Genomic DNA, 24,537 nt, shown 5'->3' on the forward strand with positions numbered 1-24,537 from the left:
TGGTTTTGTCTACAGGTGCACTTTCGGAAGGTGGGATGGCTCTCCATTCAGCTAGGTTTGGTCAGATTCCTCTCTTCTCTAAACAAGGTCAACGTTTCTGTCTGCTTCTTGCCCTCTATGGCCCAGGCATCCACTGCGACGATGCGCTCAGGCCCTTGCCAAGGACCACCTGCTGGTAAGCTTTTATTAGAGGCTGGACAGATTTGTGGAAAACTCTCTGATGAATGTGGAGTCTATCCTTTCTTCTGAAGTTTAGGGCTTATCCCTGAACCAAAACTTTCCCTCCTGTCTCCAACCCATCAGTGGTTCGGTGGGTTCTATCTTTCAAGTGTGATCCATCTACTTTTCTCCACCTTTCCCACCTCATTGTAGCTGTATTGTGCTCACCTCTCCCCGGGACCAGTCTCACTTTTTATTTTATTTTATTTTATTTTATTTTATTTTATTTTATTTTATTTTATTTTATTTTATTTTATTATTTATTATTTGGAGAGAGAGGGAGAGAGAGAGAGTGTGTGCAGGGGGATGGGCAGAGGGAGAGAATCTTCAGGAGACTGTCTGCAGAGGGGGGAGCCTGACGTGGGGCTTGATCTCAAAGCCCCAAGATCATGACCTGAGCTGAAACCAAGAGTCAGATGCTCAACCGACTGAGCCACCTAGTGCCCCCGGTCTCTCTTTTCTATTCTTTCTCTTATCACGGGGGTTGGTCAGCTATGCTGATGGGTAGCCTGGAAGCTAAGAGTGGAGTGATCTTCCAGCTTTCAGGGGTAATCAGAATTTGAAAATATGCAAGAGACAGAATATGACACCCAAGGGGTGCCTGGGTGGCTCAGCCGTTAAGCATCTGCCTTCAGCTCAGGGTGTGATCCCAGAATCCTAGGATCGAGCCCCACATCAGGCTCCTCCGCTGGGAGCCTGCTTCTTCCTCTCCCACTCCCCCTGCTGTGTTCCCTCTCTCGCTGGCTGTCTATCTCTGTCAAATAAATAAATAAAATCTTAAAAAAAAAAAAAAAAGAACGTGACACCCAAGTCCTAAAATATATACTATGTGCCCCACAGAGAAGTTTGCAGATGCCTGTCCTAGGTGATCCTTTCTCCTTCAGAGGTCCAAATAGTCATTCACTCACTCATTCATTCATTCACTCATTTTCCAAATAGTCTTTTAAAATACACATCTTATAGTGTTCCTTTCTTGCTTCAACAGCCTCTTTTTGACTTAGAACAAAATCCAGACTACCACAGCTTGTAACTCTCTAATGATCTGGCTTTACCTGTCTTTCCAACTCATCCCATCACTGTCCCCATTACTACCTAATTCATGCATCCTGACTTGTACAGCCTCAGGGCCCTTGAACTCTGTGTCCCATCTATTTAGAATATTCTTCCCATGGCTGGCTTCTCATGGCTGGCTTTCTTTCCAAGTCTTCCCTTGGAAGACTTTCCTTCAAAGTCTCCCACCCCCAGGGGTCTCCGCTGGGCACACTATGTCTCTATTCCTGGTCTGTATAGAGGGAGTGTGTATATTATCGCACATGCAGCTATGCAGACATCAATAGGGCCAGGATGATGCCTGGCACACAGGAGCCATCCAAACAATGTCAGTTGTTACAATGATTATTTAAGGAACCCATTCAGGTCCTCTTTATTTCTGCCTCTCCACATTTTGAAATAATCTAATGTCTGCCCCCCCATACAGACTGCATGCCCAAGGCAGATGGGCCCCGCTGGGTCTTGACTCCTGTTGGTTGGCTCTTGGGCTCCTGGCACAGTGTCTGGCACACAGTGACAGGAAAGGAAGGGAGTGGGGAAGATCTCTCTCTGGTCCATAATGTCCTGACTCCCACAAAACCTGCATTCACTGGAGGCGTTTTGGAAGCGCACCTGTATGGCTCACAGGGCGGCTTCAAGAACAGCCTTAGGAAAAGCCTAGTTCTACATGGGGTATAGGAATGTTGAATATTTTCAGTACACCTCTCAGGTGCAGCCCACGAAAGACATCCCTTTTAGGATAAGTTCTAGAAATCCCTCTCCTTCCTCCAAATTCTTCGTATAATTTCTGTTCTCAGAAGGTTGAGAACTTTGTACCTTACTGGGGCTCCGTTCCCACTGGGGCCCACATTCTGGGTCTTCTTCGTCCTACATTTGATTCAAATTTATAGTTTACCTCTTCCTGATTATTTTTCAAATTCCTCCTCTTTTACCTTCTGTATTTTCCTGTAAGCAATGCCCAATTCCTGGCTGGGGTAAATCATTGAACTTGAGCCTCAGTTTCCTGGGCTGTAACAGTGGGAACCCCGCTGATGAAACGGGCAGAGAAGAGTGTGTGGAACACAGCAGCTATTAATTCGAGTTACTCTTTCCTTCAAACGAGCTTGCAATTCTAGAAGAAGCTGGCGAAGCAGGATTCGGTACAGATTAAGATGCTAAATGACCCCAAACGCACCCCCATGCACTCAAATTACTGACACAGAGATGTCAGAAATCTCCATTGACCGAACAACAACCGTGACTGATGTGGACTCTTTTGAACATTTATTAAAAAAGCAAAATGTATGTTCATCTCAAATAGAACAGTTAAAAATGGTAAAGCAATACAAAGGACTTGTTACTAGCAGCATTCAGTTGTTCGAATTTCCCGCCCTGCTTCTAGTCTGTTCCGGGCAAGCTCGGCCCCCCAGAGCTTGCTGTACCTACACCCCCCTTGTCGTAGTGCAGGTCAAACCAAAGTTTATAAAATTAACAATTTATGGTTAAATAAGCTTAAATAAGGGTGTTAAATACAAGACACTTCCTCAAAGCTTCTGTACAAAGATAAACAAATTTGGCATTGTGTACACAGGACTCTGCTGGCTCCCCGCCGATGGGAGGTTCTAGGAGATTCTAGGACGTAAGCAGGCGTGCGCTACTCAGCAGAGCGTTAACTATACACAGTGAACTAGGAGTCGAAGGGACTGCTTACTGAGCCATATACAAGGCATATGTATCTTGTTTTTTTTTAAACCAGAACACTGTTAATATTCAGGCACTGTTTGCTCCTGCAAATAAATAGTCTCTAAATGAACTGCATTCAAACTAGTGTTAAAGACATCAGCACTTTTTTTTTTAATCTCCCCCACGCGGCTTCTCCATCTAGTTACTATGCCCCTCTCTTATTGCTATGATAATGTGGCTGTGAGAAATAAAACTGCTGTACATCCAAAAAAATAGAGCACCTTTAACATTAAAGTCTATGTCTGATTATTTGTTTCGGGGTTTATGTTACAATACTACTAAAGCCCCGACTATGGTCAGCTGCTTTCCCCGTGTCTACCAGGTCACCTGCTGCAAGGCAGCGAAGCCCCGTGCTCCCCGTCCTGAGGTGCGCCCGCGCCAGAGCCCCACGGCCGCGGAGTCCCACACGAAGAGGTTCCCACCCCACGCCGGGGTTTACATTCATCTCGACTCCGGGGGTTACATTCATGTGCACAGGGCCTCGCTGTCCTCTGTCCTCTCTGCTGTCACCAGATGGCTTCCGGGAAAGCGTCGCCTCCCTACCCTGCGGGGGGTGAGCGGTGCTAGACGGGGTGGGACGGCAAACACATCTACGATTGGCGGCAAGCACACTGAGAAACCACGCGTTGGCGAGTTCCCGGGGGGCGCGGGGCGTCTCCCCGAGGCCCCCCACCTCTGGCGGGCCGGGCCGGGTTAAGACTTCTTGTCGATGGTGTTGAAGAACCACTCAGTGAACTTGCGCAGCTGCGCCGTGGCCGTCTGCGACTCCTCCTGCAGCCGCATGTTGTCCTGGCGCAGGTGCTGCACTTCGGCCTGGAGCACCGCCTTGTCCTGCTTCTCCTGCGAAGAGCGCAGCAGACGTCACGCATGCCCGGCACATCCCCTGTCCCCGAACTGCAGGCCCGGGACCCTCAGCCTCACTTCTGCGGGGACTCGGGGGCGGGACCTCCTCGGGGGTGACTGGCCTGCTCCTGGGGTCCACCAAGGACACAGGGGGTTGGGGTGAACACCTGGCCTATTCCTTCCTGTCACTCTCCTTCACCCACAAAGGGTATCAAGATAGCTGTTATCTGGGAGAGATAACATCATCCTCCATCCAAACCCAGGAGACCATGGGAGGAGCTTGGGAGACAGAGCTGGGACAAACGCACGAGCTTTCCGAGCGAACTCCCTCGCCACACACACCTGGTGTGAACAGCGATGCTGGTTGCAGGTGTGTTTCTAATAAAGCGAGTACTTAGGCCTTTCACGCCCTCGTAAGCTGTCCCACTGCAGCGTGTTTCCATAATGACCTTCAGAGTTTGCCACTAAAAACTATGTAAAAATAATCAACACTTCCAGAAGAATCCCATCTGTGGTTCCCAATACACAGCAATGAACAAAACGTACAACCCTGAGTTTCAGTTCCCAAGTGCTGAAAGGGATGTCCTGCCCCAAAGAAGACAAAGGGTCACTGTCAGATTGTAACAATCGGTATTTTTTAAAAGATGGGATTTAACGTGACCACGGACGCCACCCGCAGCTCTGCCTCCGGCACTCCTCTGGGATGAGCTGGGGTCTGCGGCCTCTTCACGAGACTTTTCAGTCTACCGTTGGCACGTCTGGCACCTCCCTCAAGGTCCGCTTCTAGTTCCAGACCCCTGCCCATGCACCCCCAATACCACCTGGATCACTGCTGAGAGACACCAGTCCTATAAGGAGGCTTGAGTATCACCTGAGGACAAGGCTCAACACTCCTTTCCTTCTGCCCCGACTCTCCCTAGTCACTCAGAGGTCCCCAACTCCGGCATGGCTCAGAACATCCAACATGCCTAAGGCCACCAGAGGCCCACCCCTCCAAGACCCTCTGCTCCTTTCCTGGTGACCTGTGGAACTGGTACTCTGCCATGAAAACCTTTGGAACTCTCAACCTCTTCCCTGAAATTCCCTTTATCCTCACACCTCTAGATGGATCCGGCCCTCTCCCGAGGACACTGCTTTCCTGGCTGCTCCCTAAGGGGGAGAGGCTGTCTGCCTGTCATGGGGACTTGGGACCTGGTGGTCCAGCAAAGACCTTATCCCGCAGTGCCCAGGGAGTTTCTCCCCTAAAACTTCAGCTCTTCTGAGAAGTGTGACTAAGGTTATAGGACCTGCCACCCCTGCTCATTGCAATTATCTACTCTGTCTCCAGTCCCTCCCATCACTCATGGAAGATTCTAGAATGTGGTTTGCTTTTCTTCTCTCCCCTACCACTTGTCATGTTTGTTGATGATTCCAAATCCAATCCATTCTCTCCACCACTTCCTCTCTGTGATCTGGAAACCAAGCCCTCCTCAACCCCGGCTCCCACGGCCACATCCTGTGCCTTACCATTACCCATAAACCGCATAGTTTGCTCGTGCTTCAGCCTCCCATGTCCCAACCCCCATCCCTTGTCCTTTTAGAGTCATCTCTCCAGCATCCACTCCTCCAATAATTATCTAATGCACCAATTGTACCTTTTTTCACTGTCCCCTGCAGTGACAGTGACAGCATGTCTTCTCACCCAGCTTATACTCCAGGTCCCTCAGTTTAACCCCACCCTATAGATACACCAGGGGCTTTGTCTCTTCCTCTCTCTCTCTCTATCTTGATTTCCTGTCTCAACTCTTATATTCAGCTCTCCAACTACCCTACAGCTGGAGGCAGGGTGCTGTCCCAGTTTGCTTGGGACCTTTCTGGTTCCGGCTCTGGAGAGTCCATATCCCGGAACCTCTCCACTCCAGGCAACTAACTCCTCTCAGGTCAGCTCATCAGTAGTTGGTACAACCGATCACTCCCTGAACCAAAAAACGCTAGCCTGTGTGTTTCCACCTCGCTCCGAAGACTGGCCGTCCAGAAGGCTCACCCTCATTTAGTCCTATTTCCCGCAATCCTTGGGTCCCCTTACAGTGAAAAATATGAGCTGGAGGCCAGAAAAGAGAATTAGACCTTAGGAGGCTTTGTTTCTGTTGTTGGCTTTGACTATCTTTCCTGAGTGTCTTCATTTTTGTTTCTACTGGTTGGAAGGGGGTGATTGTGCAGGACAGACTTCTGATTACAGATCGCAATGGATTCCTTTACCTTCCGAAGGTCAGTCTGCAGTTGTCGGAGAATCAACTCCAGCTGATTGACTTTCCCGGTCAGTGTCGATGGAGACCGCTCCCTAGAGAAGGAGGGTGGAGTCAGAAAGACTGGAGGCCATGGAAGTAAAGAGGTAGCATTCGGTACTTTTGTTGGTAAAGTTTTCACTCAAAGAATTATTTCATGTGCTTAGAGCCCAGCGAAGAAATACATAATATTATGTCAGATTTGGAAAGGGAACACATTCCTGCTTCGGTAGAAAATCCCTTCTGGATCTCTGTTGATTTAAAAAGGGATTCAGAATCTGCAGGCATATATATTGGTAACAAACAAATAAACAACCCAGAAGATAGATTATCTAAATCAGTTTAGCCAGCTGAGACTAGGTAGACCATTGAGGTCCTGGGAACCAAATATAGATTCGATTTCCCCAATTTGTTTTTCTCTGTCAAGAAAATATCATGAGGCTCACTACCAAGATGAATGGGCCAGTTAACGGTCACACAAGTTCATAAGAAAATTGGAAGCAGGTAAAGAATAAACATGTCAAGAATATAGGGGCGCCTGGTGGCACAGTGGTTAAGCGTCTGCCTTCGGCTCAGGGCGTGATCCCCGTGTTACGGGATCGAGCCCCACATCAGGCTCCTCCGCTATGAACCTGCTTCTTCCTCTCCCACTCCCCCTGCTTGTGTTCCCTCTCTTACTGGCTGTCTCTCTCTCTGTCAAATAAATAAATAAATAAATCTTTAAAAAAAAAAAAAGAATATAGGGGAACAAGACGGCTCCTTTGCCTAAGGCGGGGTCAAGGACCAGGCTTCTGGGGGGAGCTGTGCCCGTGGCAGGTCTGCACGTGCAGCCTGGCAGTGGGAGACTGATGCAAGGTCCCTGTCCATTGGGGCGGTGGCAGCAATTACCGGCAGATGCGGATCCTGGCCCCCACCCTCTGTCAGAGAGCCTCGTCACCATGGGCACCATGGGGTGACAAGTCTTAGCAGACAGGGACCGCCTACAGGGCAGAGCACTTCTGCTACCAAGAGCTGCCCCCCCCCCCAGCAGGGCAGGGAGCAGGGTTTGCACAGGCTCTAGAGGACCCCATTATCTGAGTATGGGGTCCCCACTCAATCCCGTATCTGGATCCTGAAGGACCCAGGGGACGCAGGCTGGAAACATCTCCTGGTGGCCTGGGCTTGGCTGAACCTGTTACTCAGGGGCCTGGGGAGTGGAGGGGGGGCTCACATACCCAGTCGCGTCCATGAAATCTTTGCCGCTGCCTGGGTCTACACATAAGGGCGGCTCCTGCGCGCCTTCCAGGTCCTGGCCGTGCTGCATATCGGTCAGGGTACAGAAGGACGCCACTCTCTGGTCTGAGGAGGGGAGACACACACACCAAGAGTTTAGTCCTGGCCACAGGGCCATGTGTGTGGAAGCGGATTTAGCCACTAACCCCAAACACCCCGCCCCCCTCCCCAAATCAGTGACTGCCCTGTTTCAAACAAAACAAAGAAAAACACACTCAGGCAAGCTGCTGACAATCAGAAAGCATCAGGACTGGCTGTCCTCGGGGGCTGTATGGCATGCGCACACCACAGCCACGGGGACAATTAGCAGATCCTCGATTTGCTAGAGCCAATCTGCTTTCTCCTTCCACATCCCAAGAAATGCCAAAGCGGCCGGCTGGGCACGAAATAACGGCGTCGCAGGATGACTTGGCTGGTCAGCAGAACCGAGGGGATGGCCCCCTCCTCCAGCGGGCCCCAAACCGGGGTGGGGGAGCATCCCGGAGACACAGCAGCCAGGACCCATGTCCCCTGTGCGTGCCAACCCTCCGAGCTCAGGGAACCATGCAGACGTGCAGACACATGACACAGAAAGAAAAGGTTACAGAACATCCAGAGCCCATGGTCAGCCCCGGACAATCACCTAGATAGGACGGGTGGTGACAGAGCAGCCCAAGTTCTTCATCTGAGTCAAGACCTGAAATAAGATTTAGAATTTCCTATGAACAGTGGTATCTCTACGCATCTGGAAGCCTCTGCAGCCCACACAAGGCTCAGATAATGGGGTCCTGAGCCTGGGCATGCATGCATGCACGTGTCTGTGTGTGTGTGTATGTGTCGTGCTGAACGAGGTGTGGCCCCTGACAGCCAATAATGTGCGATGCCAAGCAATGTGGTTCAACATGGCACGTGTAACGGTCCTGGCTGGGTGCACCCGCTTGTGTACAATGGAGAGGCGAGACCAACCGTAAGAACACATGACCATTTGGGGTTTGCTTAAATGACCCACTCTGTGAACACAAAACAGTGGTGGTGAGCGAGCTTGGCTACATAGCCTTACTAGAAACAGCAGCAGTAACAACGGTCAGCATGACTACCCTGCCTTATCTTGGCGCCGGGCCATTTCTATTCTTAGAACCGGTAACTTCACACTCAATGTTTCCCGAGCTAGGCAGGAAACGGAATGTAATATTCTTTGAAACAGGCACCAGCCTGGCCCAGTTCCGCGGGCTGAACATGGACCCAAGAGCATCGGTCCACAAATGCTGAATGGCATGCACAAAAACAGGCCTGTGTTGGAACAAGGTGGAGGTGAGAAGCGGGAATACGTCTAATTATCCACCTCCCCGTTCCCCGGCGGCTCCTTCCTCGGTGCCCGAGCACACGTACGCCTCTGCAGCTGGGGTCCAAGGGATACAGCAGGTGTATTAGTGCTGTGGTGTCTTTTTCATATGATTTGATTAATGGCTAGGAAACTGCACTCTGGTCCGCGTCAGGGGTGCTCTGTTCTTAATTTATCCCACTCGGTCTCCTCCGGCTGCTGGACGAGTCTCCTAATGAGGCTACCTGCTTGTCTGCTTTATGGAGGGTCCTGCACTTCTGTTAATTAGAAGGAACGGTGGAGGCTGCCAGCGCACATGGAGGAGGAAAGCGAGCTGGAACACCACCGGCCCTGTGCTGGGAGCTCCCAGCTGGGGCCCGGACCCTCCTGGAGCTGGTGCTGAGCGCCCCGCATGATCCCAGGGAATTCTCCAGCCTTGCAGCCCGCTTTCCAAGATCAGATGTCCCACCACCTGTGACAGGTACCCAGACGTCCTTCAACGAATGTGTCTATAAAGCTTTAAGGACGTCCTCCACACTTCAAAACTAAGAGATGATGCACATTCTGCAACCATGCGTTCTGAGAGACCGTCGTGTTCCCAGTTTGGCGCGGACTCGTAGGATTTGGGCATATGATGAAACAATTTGTAATTTAATTAAGGTTGACAGCACAACTGGGTATTGCCTGTTTCTACGCAGGATGGGATGTCAATGGCAGAGGTGGGGGCAGGAACGATGGGGCATACTGGCCGGGGCTAAGCAGCTTCAGGGGTGGGGTGGGGAGCGTCGGGGGCTGCCATGACGCCCAAGATAACCCTCTGTTCTGTGATGATCCCAAAAAACACCTCACAAAAAAAGAAAAATTAACAGAGGATTTATTTTTATTCTACAGTAAATTTACTGACAAAAAAGGAAAGTCAAAACAGATAAAGAATTTAGTTTTCTCACTCTTTAAAAGAGTTCCATTGACTCATCCAGATTTTACGCAATCCAGTGATAATTCGGTGAGTTTCCATCTTTCTTAATATATTTGAATCTGATGGTCCAGCCGAAATATCTGGCTGTAAATGTCTTCCCTTGCTCCATCTATTTCTACCTTAATTGATAAAATATCCACATATTTGAGAGAAACAGAACTGGCTGCTGGCAGTCATTCAAGCATTCCCTGGGGAGAAACAAGGTCCTACTGGTCAGGAGGCAAGAAGCCAGAAAGGGAGTTTTGCCAGCAATGTAATTTCACAAAAAGGATTTCACTTTGGATCTGAAAAGCTGGGAGGCTGAAATCCAAACAGAACGCCGCTTGATTAAGTCCAGACACTTACTGCTCTGTAAAATACCTAACCTTAGTGACAGTTTCCAGTGGGAGCTTTATTCTTCCACAGCTTATTTGTTTGACGATAACTATTCAGTAACAAGGAGTGACTGACATTGAACCCTGTGGCACAGACAAAACCGTAGAAGATAGGCCGGGGAGTCCAAACTTCACGTAAATGGGGACCGCAGCAGATACAATCACCCACAATCGACACAAATAGCCCGTTAGTCCTTCTCCTTCCCATTCTTCTCTGCGCAAGAACATTTGGCTAAGAGGAGGGGACAACACCAGGCATGGGGTACACATGGAACACTCCATCCCTTTAAATCATCTTAGAAAAACCTTACTTCAATGCGGTTTCTTGTTAGCGCATTTGGCACTACCCAAGAGCAAGGACAGTCAACAGTATATTCCACATCGGTCTGGAGCTGGGTAACGGCCGTGGCCCACACGGGCAGCCCGGAGCACCTGGGGATCAGTAAGGCCAGGCCTGCATCGGGGAGGCGCAGGGCTCTGATGGATTAGTCCTGCCTGCCGAGGGCGTGAACTAGGAGAAGGTAAGTGTGCTGGATACAGGCCACGCAGGCCATGCAAGCAGGAGGCACCATTCAACCAAACCCATGTCCCCAAACGAAGCTCTTCTAACGTGTCTCTGCTGTCACTACAAATGACACGGAAGCTGGGGCTTTGTAGCTACATGTCGGAAATTAGGGTACTGATACGGAGCACTGGGCTTATCAGATCGTGGAGAGCTGACTTAACTGGCAACCAGGAAAGAAAAAAACAAAACAAAACGTTACACTGCATTTTGGACATAAATGCTTTGGCTCAGGCCTTTTACAGCCTGTCCGTAAGTGCTGCAAGATAATGGTCTAGAGTCTGCCTCTCAGTAACGAGCAAAGAAAAGTGCTGGGATTATGCTTCATTTAAGATGTAGCTACTGTCGCTGGCCCGAGACAGTTTCCTTACTTTTGAGATCATTTAAGTTGATTTACTATATTAAATTAACTTTGCATTTTTCATCTTAATAGCATTCTTCTTTTCTGTTTTTTGACTAATTATGTCACTTTGTTTATGCTTACACACACACACACACACACACACACACACACACACACTGTCCGTGTTCAAGTACCAGTAACTTCAGCAACTTTGTCAAGGCTGAGCTACTGCTTCACAAATGAGAACAGTCCTCATCGTAAAAAATGATGCTGATTACTCTCTGTTTAAAAACCAAGGGCAGGGGTGCCTGGGTGGTGCAGTCATTAAGCGTCTGCCTTCGGCTCAGGGTGTGATCCCGGGGTCCTGGGATCAAGTCCCACATCGGGCTCCTCTGCTGGGAGCCTGCTTCTTCCTCTCCCACTCCCCCTGCCTGTGTTCCCTCTCTCGCTGGCTGTCTCTCTCTCCATCAAATAAATAAATAAAATCTTTTAAAACAAAAAACAAGGGCATGTGGAGCATAATAGATGAAAAACATAAACTTGTATTTTTTCGGAAAATATGTTTCCGTGGACTATTTCACTGCCACAGTGGGGCCGATAAACGAGCTGTTGACTCTGCACGCGTCCTGCACACAGACACTCGGGGCACGTACACCTCCGTGCGCCCGTGAGAAGATGGCAGTTGTCACCACCATTCCAACAAAGGGCTGGAATCCAGAGGGGAGTTCGAGAAGCCTGGCCTGGTGTTGGCTGGGGGACCCGGCAATCCAGAGTCTCCCATCATTCGTCTGTAATTTCACCTTTTAAAGCCCGTTTGCACTTAAAACAGCATCCATTCAATCAAAGTTCCCCACCCGTTGCCTACTTGGGATATTTTGACAAATGAGAACTGCTTTAAATTCTAGCGCTTTTGAAGAGACTCCATGTCCCTTCCCCGGCTTCACTGCTGGACCCAGAGCCAGCTTTTCTGGTTGGGTTTGAGGGGGATGGGATCTGCTATATGCATTACTTGGCTCCCCCACACCTTACATTATTCCTCCTAACAAAGGGAATGATGCTTGTCAGACCAATACGCGATGTATCTCATAGATTAGAAATTTCTCGGAGGCGCAAAGGGTCACATCTCGCCCGCGACAAGCAAAAGGATTGCACACACTAACACACACTTGAACTGCGACTCCGCCCAGTTTTGAACTTGATTGTCACAGGAAAGCGGAGGCCAGGGCATGGGCTTCCTGTCCTTGACTTACCTTCTCCCTCACAGGCCTATGAAGGAGATGCCGATGTTCTGACATTTGGTCTGATGGGCAGAGTTTGGTTCTCTGCCTATTTCCAGTAAGCAAGTTCTCAGGAATTGGATTTCTGGTCAAAGGGTGGGTCCACCTTTTGGCTCTAGCTACTTATTGTCATGCTGCACAAAAAGAGGGATCATTTTATCTTTGCAATGATACCAGTGGTGAATATTCTTCAGAACTTCCCAGAATGTGGGGCCATTTTTCATCTTTCAAAGGTGTGAGCTGGTAGCTCATTATCATTCTGAATTTACACGCGTGATTGAACATTTTTCAAATACTTATTTCGTAATTCTACTTTTGTGGAGTGTGCGTCCCCATGCCTTGACCACCTGTTTATCAGGGATTTGGTGTTTTTTTCTGGGTAAGCCCCTCCACGCACTTGGGATGGTCTGGTTTTGCCCATCACGTTTACTACAAACCCTCCCCCATACTCCCCTGTTTATCTGAATGTTCTCTTTCAAGTTCGTAAAAAGCTAATACTTTTATCTCGCCATGTCGTATTTTGTATGTTCTCTCACTACCCGATAATTAAAGCATTACCTTGCTTCTAAGATGGTAATCCTACTTTACTGTTTCTAGAACTGACTTTTCTAAATCCTAAATCCAAGTGGAGTATATAAATTCCTTTCGCGTTTAACTCCAAATTTCATTCAGATTTTTGGTCTAGGCTCTTCCTCTTTTCTCCAAAAGGACTAATTTCTGTTTTTTTGAATCACTACTATGCTGTTTAATTATTATTGATTTACAGTAGACTTTCTTCGTGGACTATTTTTCATCTATTTCCAACTGGATGCAATTAAGCTCTTTAACATATCCTTCAGATATCTGAATTGAAACTGTACGAAATCTACAAATTCATTCAGGAAATTGATTCAGCATCTTTACTATAAGCTTCTTATCTTTACATATATTAGGACACTTCACTTACTGAAATGTCCTTTGCTTTCCTGAATTATAACTCTAATGATGGCTTAATTTCCAAAGAATGTATAGTCTGACCTTGCAGATACAGCTAAATGCCCTTGGTTACTGTCCTGGTTGAAGACTGTCTGCAAACATGGTTATGTGCACATGACAGCCTTCGCACCAAGGTGTGGAGCCCACCTCCCACCCTCTGGGATGCAGGATGGCCTCCAGCATGTGGGGGATACTGAGTCTTCCAAGACCAGGAGGCCCTGAGAAATCACCCAGCTCCTGCTTTTGTTCTCCTGATCGGATTGCCCTGCCGGAGATGGGGGTGCAGCCAGAGCCCAGCTGGACATACGAGTGAGGTCACCTTAATGTTCCAGTTCTAGCTGAGACCCAGCTGAATACAGCTTTGCCTGAGTGACTCCGGCTGAAACCACAGGGAGCAGAAGAACCATCCAGCTGAACCTAACCAACCCACAGAATCATGAGACATAAATTATCATGTGACACCCTTGTTTCCAGTCATTGATTTTGGGGTGGTTTTTTAATACAGAAATAGATAACTGAAAAAATTAACAATGCTTTGAAACAAAGCTTACAAAATACGAAATACATTTTAAAATATCTTACCTGGTTACTTTGTTCTATAATCTTGGGTAATTTCTTTTTTTAAAATTTGAATTCTTTTTATTTTTTTTAGATCAAGTATAATGAACATAGTGTTAATTAGTTTCAGATGTACAATATAATAGTTCAACAACTCTATACATTTTTCAGTGCTCAAGATAAGTGTCCTCTTAATCTATTTTTTTAACTTTCATATTTTCTAGATAGAGAAGCATATGTATAAATATCTTTTTATCTCCAAAATTTATTCCTTTTTTCTTTGCATTGCTGGTGTAATTGTCAAGTACTTCACTATAGAATGAAAGGACACGGTCTCAAAGGATGACCCTGTCTGGTTTCTGGACTGAAGGTACCTGCTTATAAACCATTTTTTTCCATCAGGTATTATGTAACTACTTGGAATAAAGTAGATCTTCTTCATTAGGTTTTAAAGGTATCTCTCAAATCTCAATTTTTATTAGAAAAATTTCTCAATTTTTGGGAAATTGGTATGACAACTTTTTAAAAATTTTTATTTATTTATTTTAAAGATTTATCTATTTGACAGAGAGAGAGAGAGAGCTGTAGAGGGAGAGGGAGAAGTAGGCTCCATGATGAGCAAGGAGCCTGATGCAAGACTCGATCCCAGGACCCTGGGATCATGACCTGAGCTGAAGGCAGACGCTTAATGGCTGAGCCACCCAGGTGCCTGATACAATAACTTTTAACTATTTCATCTACTATAACTTTTTGTAATTAGAAGTTTTTCTTTTATTAAACTGGCTAAACTCTCACCAATAACAATGGATAATCTTTTCAATCTCCTACTAAATTTCATTTAAGCTTAACATCGCGATTAATGACTGAGATTGTCTTAGGATTTTTCTTTTCTTGTGTGTTATCAGGAAAGAATCCTCTCATGCAATTATTGGCTGCTTCTAAATTTCAAGAAAAATTTATACAGGGACATCATTATTCTTTGAAGCTTTGAAAACAATGAGCTCTAAACGCATTAGTTTCAGGTGACATTTGGGATTTGGGGATATTCTTAGATAACATTTCAATACCCTCCATATTTGGGCCATTGACAGTTTCTTATGCACCATCCTGTTTTCTTGCAAGAAATACCCAAATATCTTATTCATCGTATTTCTTCCTATAGAGCTGCCTGACATTCCTTAATAATTTTTATTTCTCTTATGTATTGGTGAATGCTAATCTCTTTTCTCATTTCTAATCTTGTTCATGTGTATTTTCCATTTCTTGATCAAATTTGTGTTAACAATGTTCTAAGAAAAATTAATCATTGATTTTGTTTATAAATTGCACTGAAAATTCATTCGTCAGTTCACAAAAAATCTATTTGATTTCCTTCTTTTTTGTTTGCTTTCACAGCTTTAATAGAATCTTTCTGAAGTATAGTTCAGTTGGTTAATTTTCATTTTTTTCCCATTTAAATAAATGTTTCTGAAAGCAGCACATTTTTGTTTAAGGACTATTCTCTGGCTGCAGTCCAAAGATTCTAATAGGTAGCATCTTTTTATCATCAGTTACGAAAAAAGAAAAAATGTCCTCATATTCCTGAATGCTGCCTAGAATAATGATTATGAATTACATTAAGAGTTCCAAATGTTCAGAATTTTTTGTTTGTGTTTTTCTTCTGATTTTCTTACTTAATTCTATTTTCATTGCCTTGTGGTCAGAAATGTATGGAAATGCTCTTGTCTTTGGAGAAGCCTCTCTTACGGTAACAGAGTATGTTATGTTCTGTGTGCCAACAGAGTTTAGATATATTTAAACAACCCTGATTAGGGCAGATTAGTTTGGTACCCCGCTCTACGTTTTTTTTTTTTTTTAAGATTTTATTTATTTATTTGAGAGAGCAAGACAGCTAGTGAAGGAGTGCAAGTAGGAGGAGCTGCAGAGGGAGGGGGGGAAGCAGCCTCCCCGCTGAGCAGGGAGCCCGACTCAGGGCTTGATCCCAGGATCTGGGGAGCATGACCTGAGCCAAAGGCAGATGCTTCACTGACTGAGGCACCCAGGCGCCCAACACTGCTCTATTCTTGAATGGTATAGTAAAAAATCGAAATTCTTACACTCCTGTATCCAGAGTCAATTTTAGCTCTTAAACGAAGATAAATACATCATTTGCCAAGGTGTGGAACATAAGCAGATCAATGGGGGAGAGGCACACCTGCTTGGATCGATCACACCGGTGGATCCTACGAGAGTCACAGTATTAATAGGCAGACGCATTCCATTTTTTGAAGCGTGTTTTCAGATGGGTTGACTGCTTATGTCGATATAGTGGCACAGCGTTATTCAGAGCACTCTGAGCTCAGTAAGGCATTCTGAACTGCCTGTATTAGCTTGTAACAATGAAGCAGACACATCGGGGATTTTTTTGGACTATCTTTATCATGTTTAGTCTAGCTCAGAAATGGTTCTGGGAACTGGTACAGAAAGATCACGTCCCAGGCAGGGCAACTGGGTTATCTCAGTGAAGACATTTCTCTGTCAAGTGCTGAGGTGACTGATGAAGCCCACTCGCCACCATGCCAGTGCGTGTCAGGGTGGACCCGACACCGACACAAGGGAATCTGATCAGCAAAACTGGTCTGGAGTTGCCAATTCCCAACTGTGTTTTCCTAAGCGGGCTATTGTCTCAAGGTGGTATGCCGCCCTACAGAGCAGCCCTGAAAATTACTGCAATTTTGAAATACAATTTGTAAATGTTTGGAAACTTCAGAAAGGTCAGATAACCAAAGTCTTTTCCTTGGCAAATAGAACCCCATGATCTCTCTGTTTGGCTCACGTGCCATGCACCTGAGGCACCATCTATCTGCTATTTCCACGCCATGGTTTTTCTCCTTTGTCTGTGGGTGCCCAACTCCCACCCAGACTCTAACTTCAGCTCAGAACTACTCTCTGATGAATAGGATGGCCGAAGTGGAAGTTTAAGACTTTCAGAAGCCTTCCATGTTCTTTGGTAAAGGTTTTCATTTTATGGACAAGAAGACTGAATGAAGCCTAATGCAAGTAATCGTGGACCTCCGAGGATTACTGTCAAACATTTGTTGTTGGCCCAAAGTGTGGCCATTATGGTAGTTAAGGGACTTGTCCAAAGGCCCACAGCTCAGCTGCTAAGCTGTGACTGTGACCAGAGTCCCTGGGTTGAGACCTTTGTCACTGCTGGGTACGCCATTTTGCTTTCTCCACTTCCTGCTCTTAATCTGGAAAGATCCATTTCAAAGTGGTGATTTTATTCTGAAGAGTAGAAGGGAACCAAGCAAAGACACAAATGGGGGAGAGTATGTGGATCCAGAGATAAGCCTATAAATATTGTTTCAAATCTGAAAAATGAGCATGAAATGCAAATGGACCTTCAGAGGTCAAAGACTACGCCGAGTTGGTAGAGCTCAGGTACCCTGTGCATTTGATACCTACATACTCTTCGGGACTAGCTCTTCTCATTTAGTTATCTTGGCACGTGCTCGATAAATAAAAACAAGATAAATAAAACAAGCAGCCTACCCATGAGACACGCATCACCTAATAAGAAGACACAAACAAGTGAATAAAGCAATATTCAGCCTGCTAAGTACCGTGCAAATATTATGCAGTGGAGAACACCGCAGAGGACAGAATAGATGTTCTTATATTCTCCTGGGGGTAGTAAGACAGCACAGTGTGTACAGAACATGCCAGAGAAAATGCTGTTACCTGTTGTCTGGGTTGCTCTGGACAGAGGTAAGGACAGCATTCCTGCCTTTTGGGGCTAGGTCACATATATGTCAGTTTGGAAACACTGCAAATAACTGGGCCATGGGCCCAGTTGGTTCTAAAACCAACTTCGGGTAATGTCAAGGGAACAAAGGCTGCATCACAGAGCAGACAGGGCATTCTGAGGCTTCCACAAGGAATAAGTATTTTGCAAGGAGGTGAGCCAAGGACCCTGACTCCTATTAAGGGAGTAGTAGGACCTGTTCATTTTGCAGAAATTTCCTAACAGAGTTTCCCTTTACTTATCTACTGAAGCTAAACGTCCCTGGTGTCTGAATTAGCTTGCGAGTAGCCTTCACCTTCCCCCAACCCCCAAAGCTTAGGACCGGAGGCACCGATCCTAATTACTTAGAGCAGGAGAGAAGAGATGGGCTGCTCCGGTGGCTGCAGCCCTTCCCGTGGGGACGGCTGCGAACACGGATCTCCACCAGGATGCTGCAGCCCAGGCACACGGGGATTCTCAAATAGGACCCTACTAAAATGGCCCTGTCTCCCTTGCAGTTCTGCCAGTCACCCCAGGAGTAGCTGTAACCCTGGAAGGACAGCACCGGCAAATGGCGAAAGTCATAATCCTGGGTCGTGGGTTGCCCCTGTACCCACAGGTACCGTCCTGAGGATGCGGACAAAGCATCTTTCTTGTTTGGGTCTGCCTTGACCTGCAAGCTGGGACAACGGTATTTCCTCCAGAGCACCTTCAACCTTCTAAAATTCAGGCCAGCGGGGCGGCTGGAGGGGCCCTCAGAGATGGGTGTGCCCGGCTACCCCAGTGACCACGCTGCTGGAGGCGGAAGCCGAGGCCCAGCCAGGGAGAGCCAGGGGCTCGGGTCGGACGGATCACGCTGCATCTGCGCATATGTCAAGGCACCAGACCCCTCGCGTGTGCCAGTCCTGCCACACCAGGCCCTCTGAGGGCCCTTCCTTTCTAGCTCCCCTCATCACACTCGGAGGAAAGAGACAATCTGTGTCCTACATATTCACCTCCACATTTCAGGTAAGAAAACAGAGGTCAAAGAGGAAAAGTGACTTGTCCCGGGTCATAGCTGGTGCCTGAGCTGGAATTCAGGTTTGCAGTCCTTCGCCCAGTGCTCAGTTCATGAAATGGCACCGTCTCCCTAAGGAAATGTCCTTATTGACAGCTCAAGCCTTCCCCGGCTGGTTTTCGTCCACAAAGATGTGTCAGGTATCCAAAACCATAACTCAGACAAGCCCAAATACAGCCACGTTTCCCACGCTGATGCCCCAGGCCCTGGAGGCTGCAAGTTTTTACCTTCAAACGCCCTCGCCGCGTCCACGAGGTGGGACCAATCTAAGCCCGTGGCCGTGTCCGGGAGGGGCATCAGGCCAGGATCCGCACACTTGGACTTATCCGATAAGGACCCATCGGAGAACCAGAACTCATCTAAACAGAAACAAAGCCAGAGCGTCAGACGGATGGCCGTGCGGGGCACAGGCGGCCGCTCCAAGGGCCCGGGGAACTTCTTACGGCAGACCTCCTGCCCCCAGCAAAAAGGGGGAGAGTACGGTGCAGTTATCCAAAAGACACACGGCTGGAAAGATGCAGATCTGCAGAGAAGGCACGACCTACGGATTCGTTCCGAGGTCGGCCAGCGATGCCCCGGGATGGAAGAGACTTTAGAATGGAGCAGTCCTGTGGTACAGTATTGAAATCTGGCCGTGTCCTTCTAGGCTGGGCTTCTCCTGAGGACATCCATCTGCGTCTGCCTAGCTGCAAGATCGGGTCCTATTTCTGTAGGCATTACTTCCCCCGTCCAAGTGCTGCAGACTTCGACAGTACACAGGGTTTGGTACAGTCTCTCTCTAGCCCGATGGTTTAAAAAGCTTCCAGAAGAATGCAGTTATGTAAGCAGAGCACACGTTCAGGATGCCCCAAATACCAGTTTATTGTGAAAGTGCAGGAGGACTGACTTTACCTTCATTACTGACGGGCAAGAAAGAGGAGAGACGGCCTTTCTCATGCTATGTGCAAATACGGCGGTTGGACGGCTTTGCGGACTCGCAGAGCTGGCTCATCACTGGCTAAACCAGAAACCCCTTGCTGTCCAGCATGGAATTTTGTCTGTCCTTTGTCTGTACAAATGGACCTTTTAAGGTTTCTTTTTCTTTTTCCACTGTCATCACGGAGCTGAAGTGTTTATGTCATTGATAAAACTAGTTGTTAGAACTCACTACGCATCCGAGGACAAATTTTTCAAAGGCTTCACCCGGACTGTCTCTGACATGTCTTTTCTGAACCTGCCCCAGACGCGGCACGCAGCTGCCTGTGAACACATCTGCCTAATGAGACCAATCAAAATAATGACCACCTGGCTGTCTGAGCCCGCAATTAAGTAAGGGGCATAATTAACCCAATGCACCTGTAATTTTTGTTCCCACACCCTTTGGGATAGCTGTGAAAGGCTGGCATCTGGACGGGAGAGTGAGCGGTGGTGTTTGACCTTGAGCTTGACGGGCACTAAGGGTCTTCCACCTGCTTGACACCTTCACAGGCAGCTCTCAGCCAACCCCCACCCAGCGCTGCGAAACCCATGCAACCACTCGTTTTCAGCCCTACCACGTTTAGCCCTGCTCATATTCCATTGTCAGGGGAATCTGGTTATGGATGTCCTGTCCACACCGCTCCTGCCACTCTCCTTCTCCACAGGCTCATCTTCTTTGGAATAAGAACCATCTATACTTGTTCCACATGCGCAGTCCCTGTCCAGGCCATGGAGGAATAGGGAGCCTTGGAAGCAGCAAAGCTGGAGTGCGAGCCAGGAGAGCGGGAAGTTAGCACTCAAGGCTCCCTCCTCTCTTGCTGGGTTCTCCAGGAACCCAGGAAAGTCAGCTTGGCAGAGCTGGGCTGAAGCCCCTCCCAGGCCTCAGGCATCAATCAGAAATTGAAGGTTTAAGCCCCAAGCAGAATGGTCCAGAAGCCCAGGGATCTTCAATGACGTGAAAATCACTTCCTTTGTCTCCAAACACGTGGGCTGCTTTGCTTAAAGCAAGTTTTCCACTAAGTGTACAGGGATTATTTGACTAGGTGGCAGGTACATTTGTGACCATTTCTATGTGACCAGAGCTCTTCGGGAATCACGTTAAGAGTGCGGCAGCCCTGTGAAGGGTGCACCAGGCTGGCTAGAACCCGTGTGCCCCTGGGCACTCCCCTGCTCCTTCTGCCTCTCCTTCCCTCCTCGGGGAGGAAAACAGTATGGACTGGAGAATTCATCAGGTAAATGAACATTCCTATGGAAAGGACACTATGAGAGTCATGCTTTACTAAAAAAATGCCAACTTGAGGATTTTCTTTGCCTTTATAAATAACCCTTCACCCGAGCTTCTGGCATCGTAAAGCCTAAAATCGAACTTAATGCATGCTAACTTTTCCCTGCTCTCCACCAGGCAACGACATCCTTCTTGGCTCTCACAGGAGCCATGTGAAAAGAGGGGTGGGATGCAAACTGAATGGGGCACTAGGCTAACATCCCTGTGCCCCGCTCCGCCTGTGCCTCCAGCAGCTGCGTGCTCCAAGAGCCACCTTCCCCAAACACCATCGGAGTACTGACAGTCTTGGGATGCTTCAACGATTCCTGAGCAGCCTGAAATTCCATGATCTGTGGCCATCTGTCATTGAGCCACGGCACACATCTGATCCTGGTGGCCAGGAAGCCAAAGCCCAGAGTGAATGAGGGAGTGAGCGAGTGCGCCCAGCTATTCACCCAGCAGGCAGGTCCTAAAGCTCTGCTCGCAAGTCAAGTCACCTGGAGGCCACTTGCAAAGAATGTGATGACTCCAGGATGTGGGAAGGTCTCAGGGCGTAAAAAGAGGGAAATACAGTGGGTGGTCTTTTTTTTCTTTTTTAAAGATTTTATTTATTTATCAGAGAGAGAGAGAAAGAGGCAGGCAGAGGGAGAAGCAGGCTCCCTGCTGAGCAGGGATTCTGGACCTGGGATCATGACCTGAGCCAAAGACAGACGCTTAACTGACTGAGCCACCTGTCTTTCTTCTTTACTACAAACTAATATCCCCTCTTCCCCAGTTTGGGAATGGAACTTTTGTGTTTACTGGAGACTATGGAACTGGCAAAGATGATCAGTAGAAAGTCTCCTTTCCCCCAAGGTTTACTTGGAGTGTATCGGCTGACCTGTCTATCTGTGATGTACTTACTAAGTGACAACTGTATGCCTCATGTTGTGTTGTGTTTGGGACAGTGGTGGATAAGGCGGACAAGGCCCATCCTCTCTGGGAGTTTGTAAAAGATGGGGGGAAAATAAATAAACAAGGTAATATAAGTAGTGACAAGTCTTTCAAAGAAAACAAAACAAGGAGGGGGGTGGAAATGGGACTCAGGAGCCTGAGGGCTTGTTGGGGGTGGGCTTATCTCAGGCACGGGCACTCCCTGACACACCAGTGATGGTAAGGAGCTGCTTGATTGCTTGACGAAGAGCACAGTTCTGCTAGAAAAGCTCTAGGGATTTTTTTTGTTGTTGATTTTTTTTTCGCTATTTATTATTTATTTATTTATTTATTTATTTATTTATTTATTTATTTATATTAGTAACATACACTGCAGTATTTGTTTCAGGGGTGCAGGTCCGTGATTCATCAGTCTTACACAACACACAGCGCTCACCACAACACATACCCTCCCCATGCGCACCACCCAGCGCCCCATCCCCCCACCTCCCCTGCCCTCCAGCAACCCTCAGTTTATTTTCTGAGATTAAGAGTTATCTCCCTCTCTGGTTTCATCTTGTTTAATTTTTTCTTCTTTTCCCCTATGATCCTCTTCCTTGTTTCTTAAATTCCACGTATTAGTGAGATCATATGATAATTGTCTTTCTCTGATTGACTTATTTCACTTAGCATAATATCCTCTAGTTGGGAGTTCATCAGGGTAAAAAGCTTTTGCAAAGGAAAGGAAACAGTCAACAAAACCAAAAGATAACCGACAGAATGGGAAAAGATATTTGCAAATAACATATCAGATAAAGGGCTAGTATCCAAAGTTTATAAAGAACTTACCAAACTCAATACCCAAAGAACAAATAATCCAATCAAGAAATGGGCAGAAGACATGAACAGAGATTTCTGCAAAGAAGACATACAGATGGCCAACAGACACAAGAAAAAGTGCTCCACGTCACTCGGCATCAGGGAAATACAAATTCAAACCATAATGAGGTACCACCTCACACCAGTCAGAATGGCTAAAATTAACAAGTCAGGAAACGACAGATACTGGAGAGGATGCGGAGAAAGGGGGACCCTTTTATACTGTTGGTGGGAAGCGAGCTGGTGCAGCCACTCTGGAAAACAGTACTGAGGCTCCTCAAAGAGTTGAAAACAGAGCTACCCTATGACCCAGCAATTACACTACTGGGTATTTACCCCAAAGATACAAATGTAGTGACCCAAATGTGCACCTGCACCCCAAAGTTTATAGCAGCAATGTCCACAATAGCCAAACTGTCGAAGGAGTCTAGATGTCCATCGACAGATGAATGGATAAAAAAGATGTGGTCTATGTACACAGTGGAATATTACACAGACTTCTAAAATGAAATCTTGCCATTTGCAACTACATGGTTGCAATAAATATTGCATCATTTGTCAGTGAGCAGGAAGATCCTAGTGTCAATGGGCAGTCCCCTTAAATGACGGAACAGCACCTAAATTCTCCTTTGAATTATCACAATGAAAATCACCTCAATTTCTTTTCAATTGTTTGGAAAGTCATATAATTGACAAAAAAAAAAAAAAAAAAAAAAAAAAAAAGGTTAATTTTTTTTTTTTTTTTTTGGGTCTGAGACTCAAAACCACCACCAATCCTTTAGAATACTTTTGATGGGCGGTAGATATCACCACTGCCATCACCTACACAGGCTTCCTGAGCCTCTTCTGCCTTCCAGGCCCCACAGGTAACTATGTCAGCACCCAGGGATAGGACGACCAGCAAGAGCCAGGTTCAGCCCTTGAGGAGCCCAGTCAGCAAGCAGATAAGACTTGCTGGTGCTTCTGGGGCTGGGGGGGGGGGGTGTCTGGTATGGCACAGGCAGCGAGCCACCCCCACCCTCGGTGCACACGACGGCAGCTGCAACTGGCTAGCTTCCTGAGTTTTACAGAGGAGGAAGAAAAGGTACCACTTGTCTTAGGTATCAAACCTTTTATTTCAAATCCAGCTCCCAGAGCTAGCGTTCTGTCAGGAGCACACACTGCTCTTTGGGCCAATTCAAAGAAGAAAGTGGCTTGTGGATTCTGAAGGATGGCTCATATCCAGACACTGATGCCCGGACCCTTGCTCTCCAGCCCAGACGTTGATCTTGTGGCTTCCTGTTTGTTTACCCGTGACCGGAAAGTGCTGCCCATCTCTACCGAGTCTGACTTTATTTGTTGTTATAAATGCTGTGGGGCCTTCCTGATGGTCTGATAGCTAGGGTTTCGCAATTCCTCTCCAAAAACCAGGGAAGACTGACAACATTTGAAAAAGAGAAGCAAGTGCCCTATGCAATCAGTCAAACCCTGCCCTGCCACGGATGGTCCACGGATGCCTTCTGTAACGCCTACTGTAGCAAGGGTCACCTTCTGCCTATTAGCAGCTCTTACCACCTATGCCCCACATGCTGAGCCTATAGCTGGGCCTGCAGCATCTTGTGTGAGTACTGAATTACAAGGAAAATACCCATTTTATTTATTCTAAACTTTCCCTCTATTTAAGCCTCAAGGGGCATCCTTTGGGAGAGGCCTAGGTCAAAACTACAGGATTTGGAAACACACAGAAGTTGATGCTCTGTTCTTATCTTTTGAATTTAAGAACTCTTTTGAGTCTATGCTCATAGGAACATTTCAACCATTCCTTGAAGAGCTTTGATCTCTATTAAAAAAAACCCAGGAATTCTCACAGAAGACCCCAAATAGCCAAAGCAACCTTGAAAAAGAAAAGCAAAGCTAGAGGTTTCGCACACCAGATTTCAAATTCTATTACAAAGCTGCACTAATCAAAACAGTATGGCACAAAAACA

The 24,537-nt window shown here is 47.1% G+C and overlaps 1 protein-coding gene across 14 annotated transcripts in view; it reads right to left on the reverse strand.

Annotated features, from left to right (window-relative positions):
* Nucleotides 1-2,510: 2,510 nt before the first annotated feature.
* SIPA1L2 (signal induced proliferation associated 1 like 2) overlaps nt 2,511-24,537 on the reverse strand; it is a 213,397-nt gene continuing 191,370 nt past the window's right edge. For 11 of the 14 annotated variants that reach the window (XM_057308329.1, XM_057308323.1, XM_044386057.3 and 8 more), the window contains 5 exons: nt 18,786-18,917; nt 7,993-8,046; nt 7,313-7,436; nt 6,073-6,154; nt 2,511-3,831 (listed from right to left, as the gene is read on the reverse strand). In XM_057308329.1, the coding sequence (XP_057164312.1) occupies nt 3,685-3,831; nt 6,073-6,154; nt 7,313-7,436; nt 7,993-8,046; nt 18,786-18,917 (539 nt within the window). In that variant the 3' untranslated portion in view covers nt 2,511-3,684. The remainder of the gene's footprint in view (nt 3,832-6,072; nt 6,155-7,312; nt 7,437-7,992; nt 8,047-18,785; nt 18,918-24,537) is intronic. The other 3 variants (XM_057308327.1, XM_057308331.1, XM_057308328.1) reach the window with 1 other exon arrangement.

The sequence above is a fragment of the Ursus arctos genome, unplaced genomic scaffold, assembly GCF_023065955.2.
Source record: "Ursus arctos isolate Adak ecotype North America unplaced genomic scaffold, UrsArc2.0 scaffold_7, whole genome shotgun sequence".
NCBI lineage: Eukaryota > Metazoa > Chordata > Mammalia > Carnivora > Ursidae > Ursus > Ursus arctos.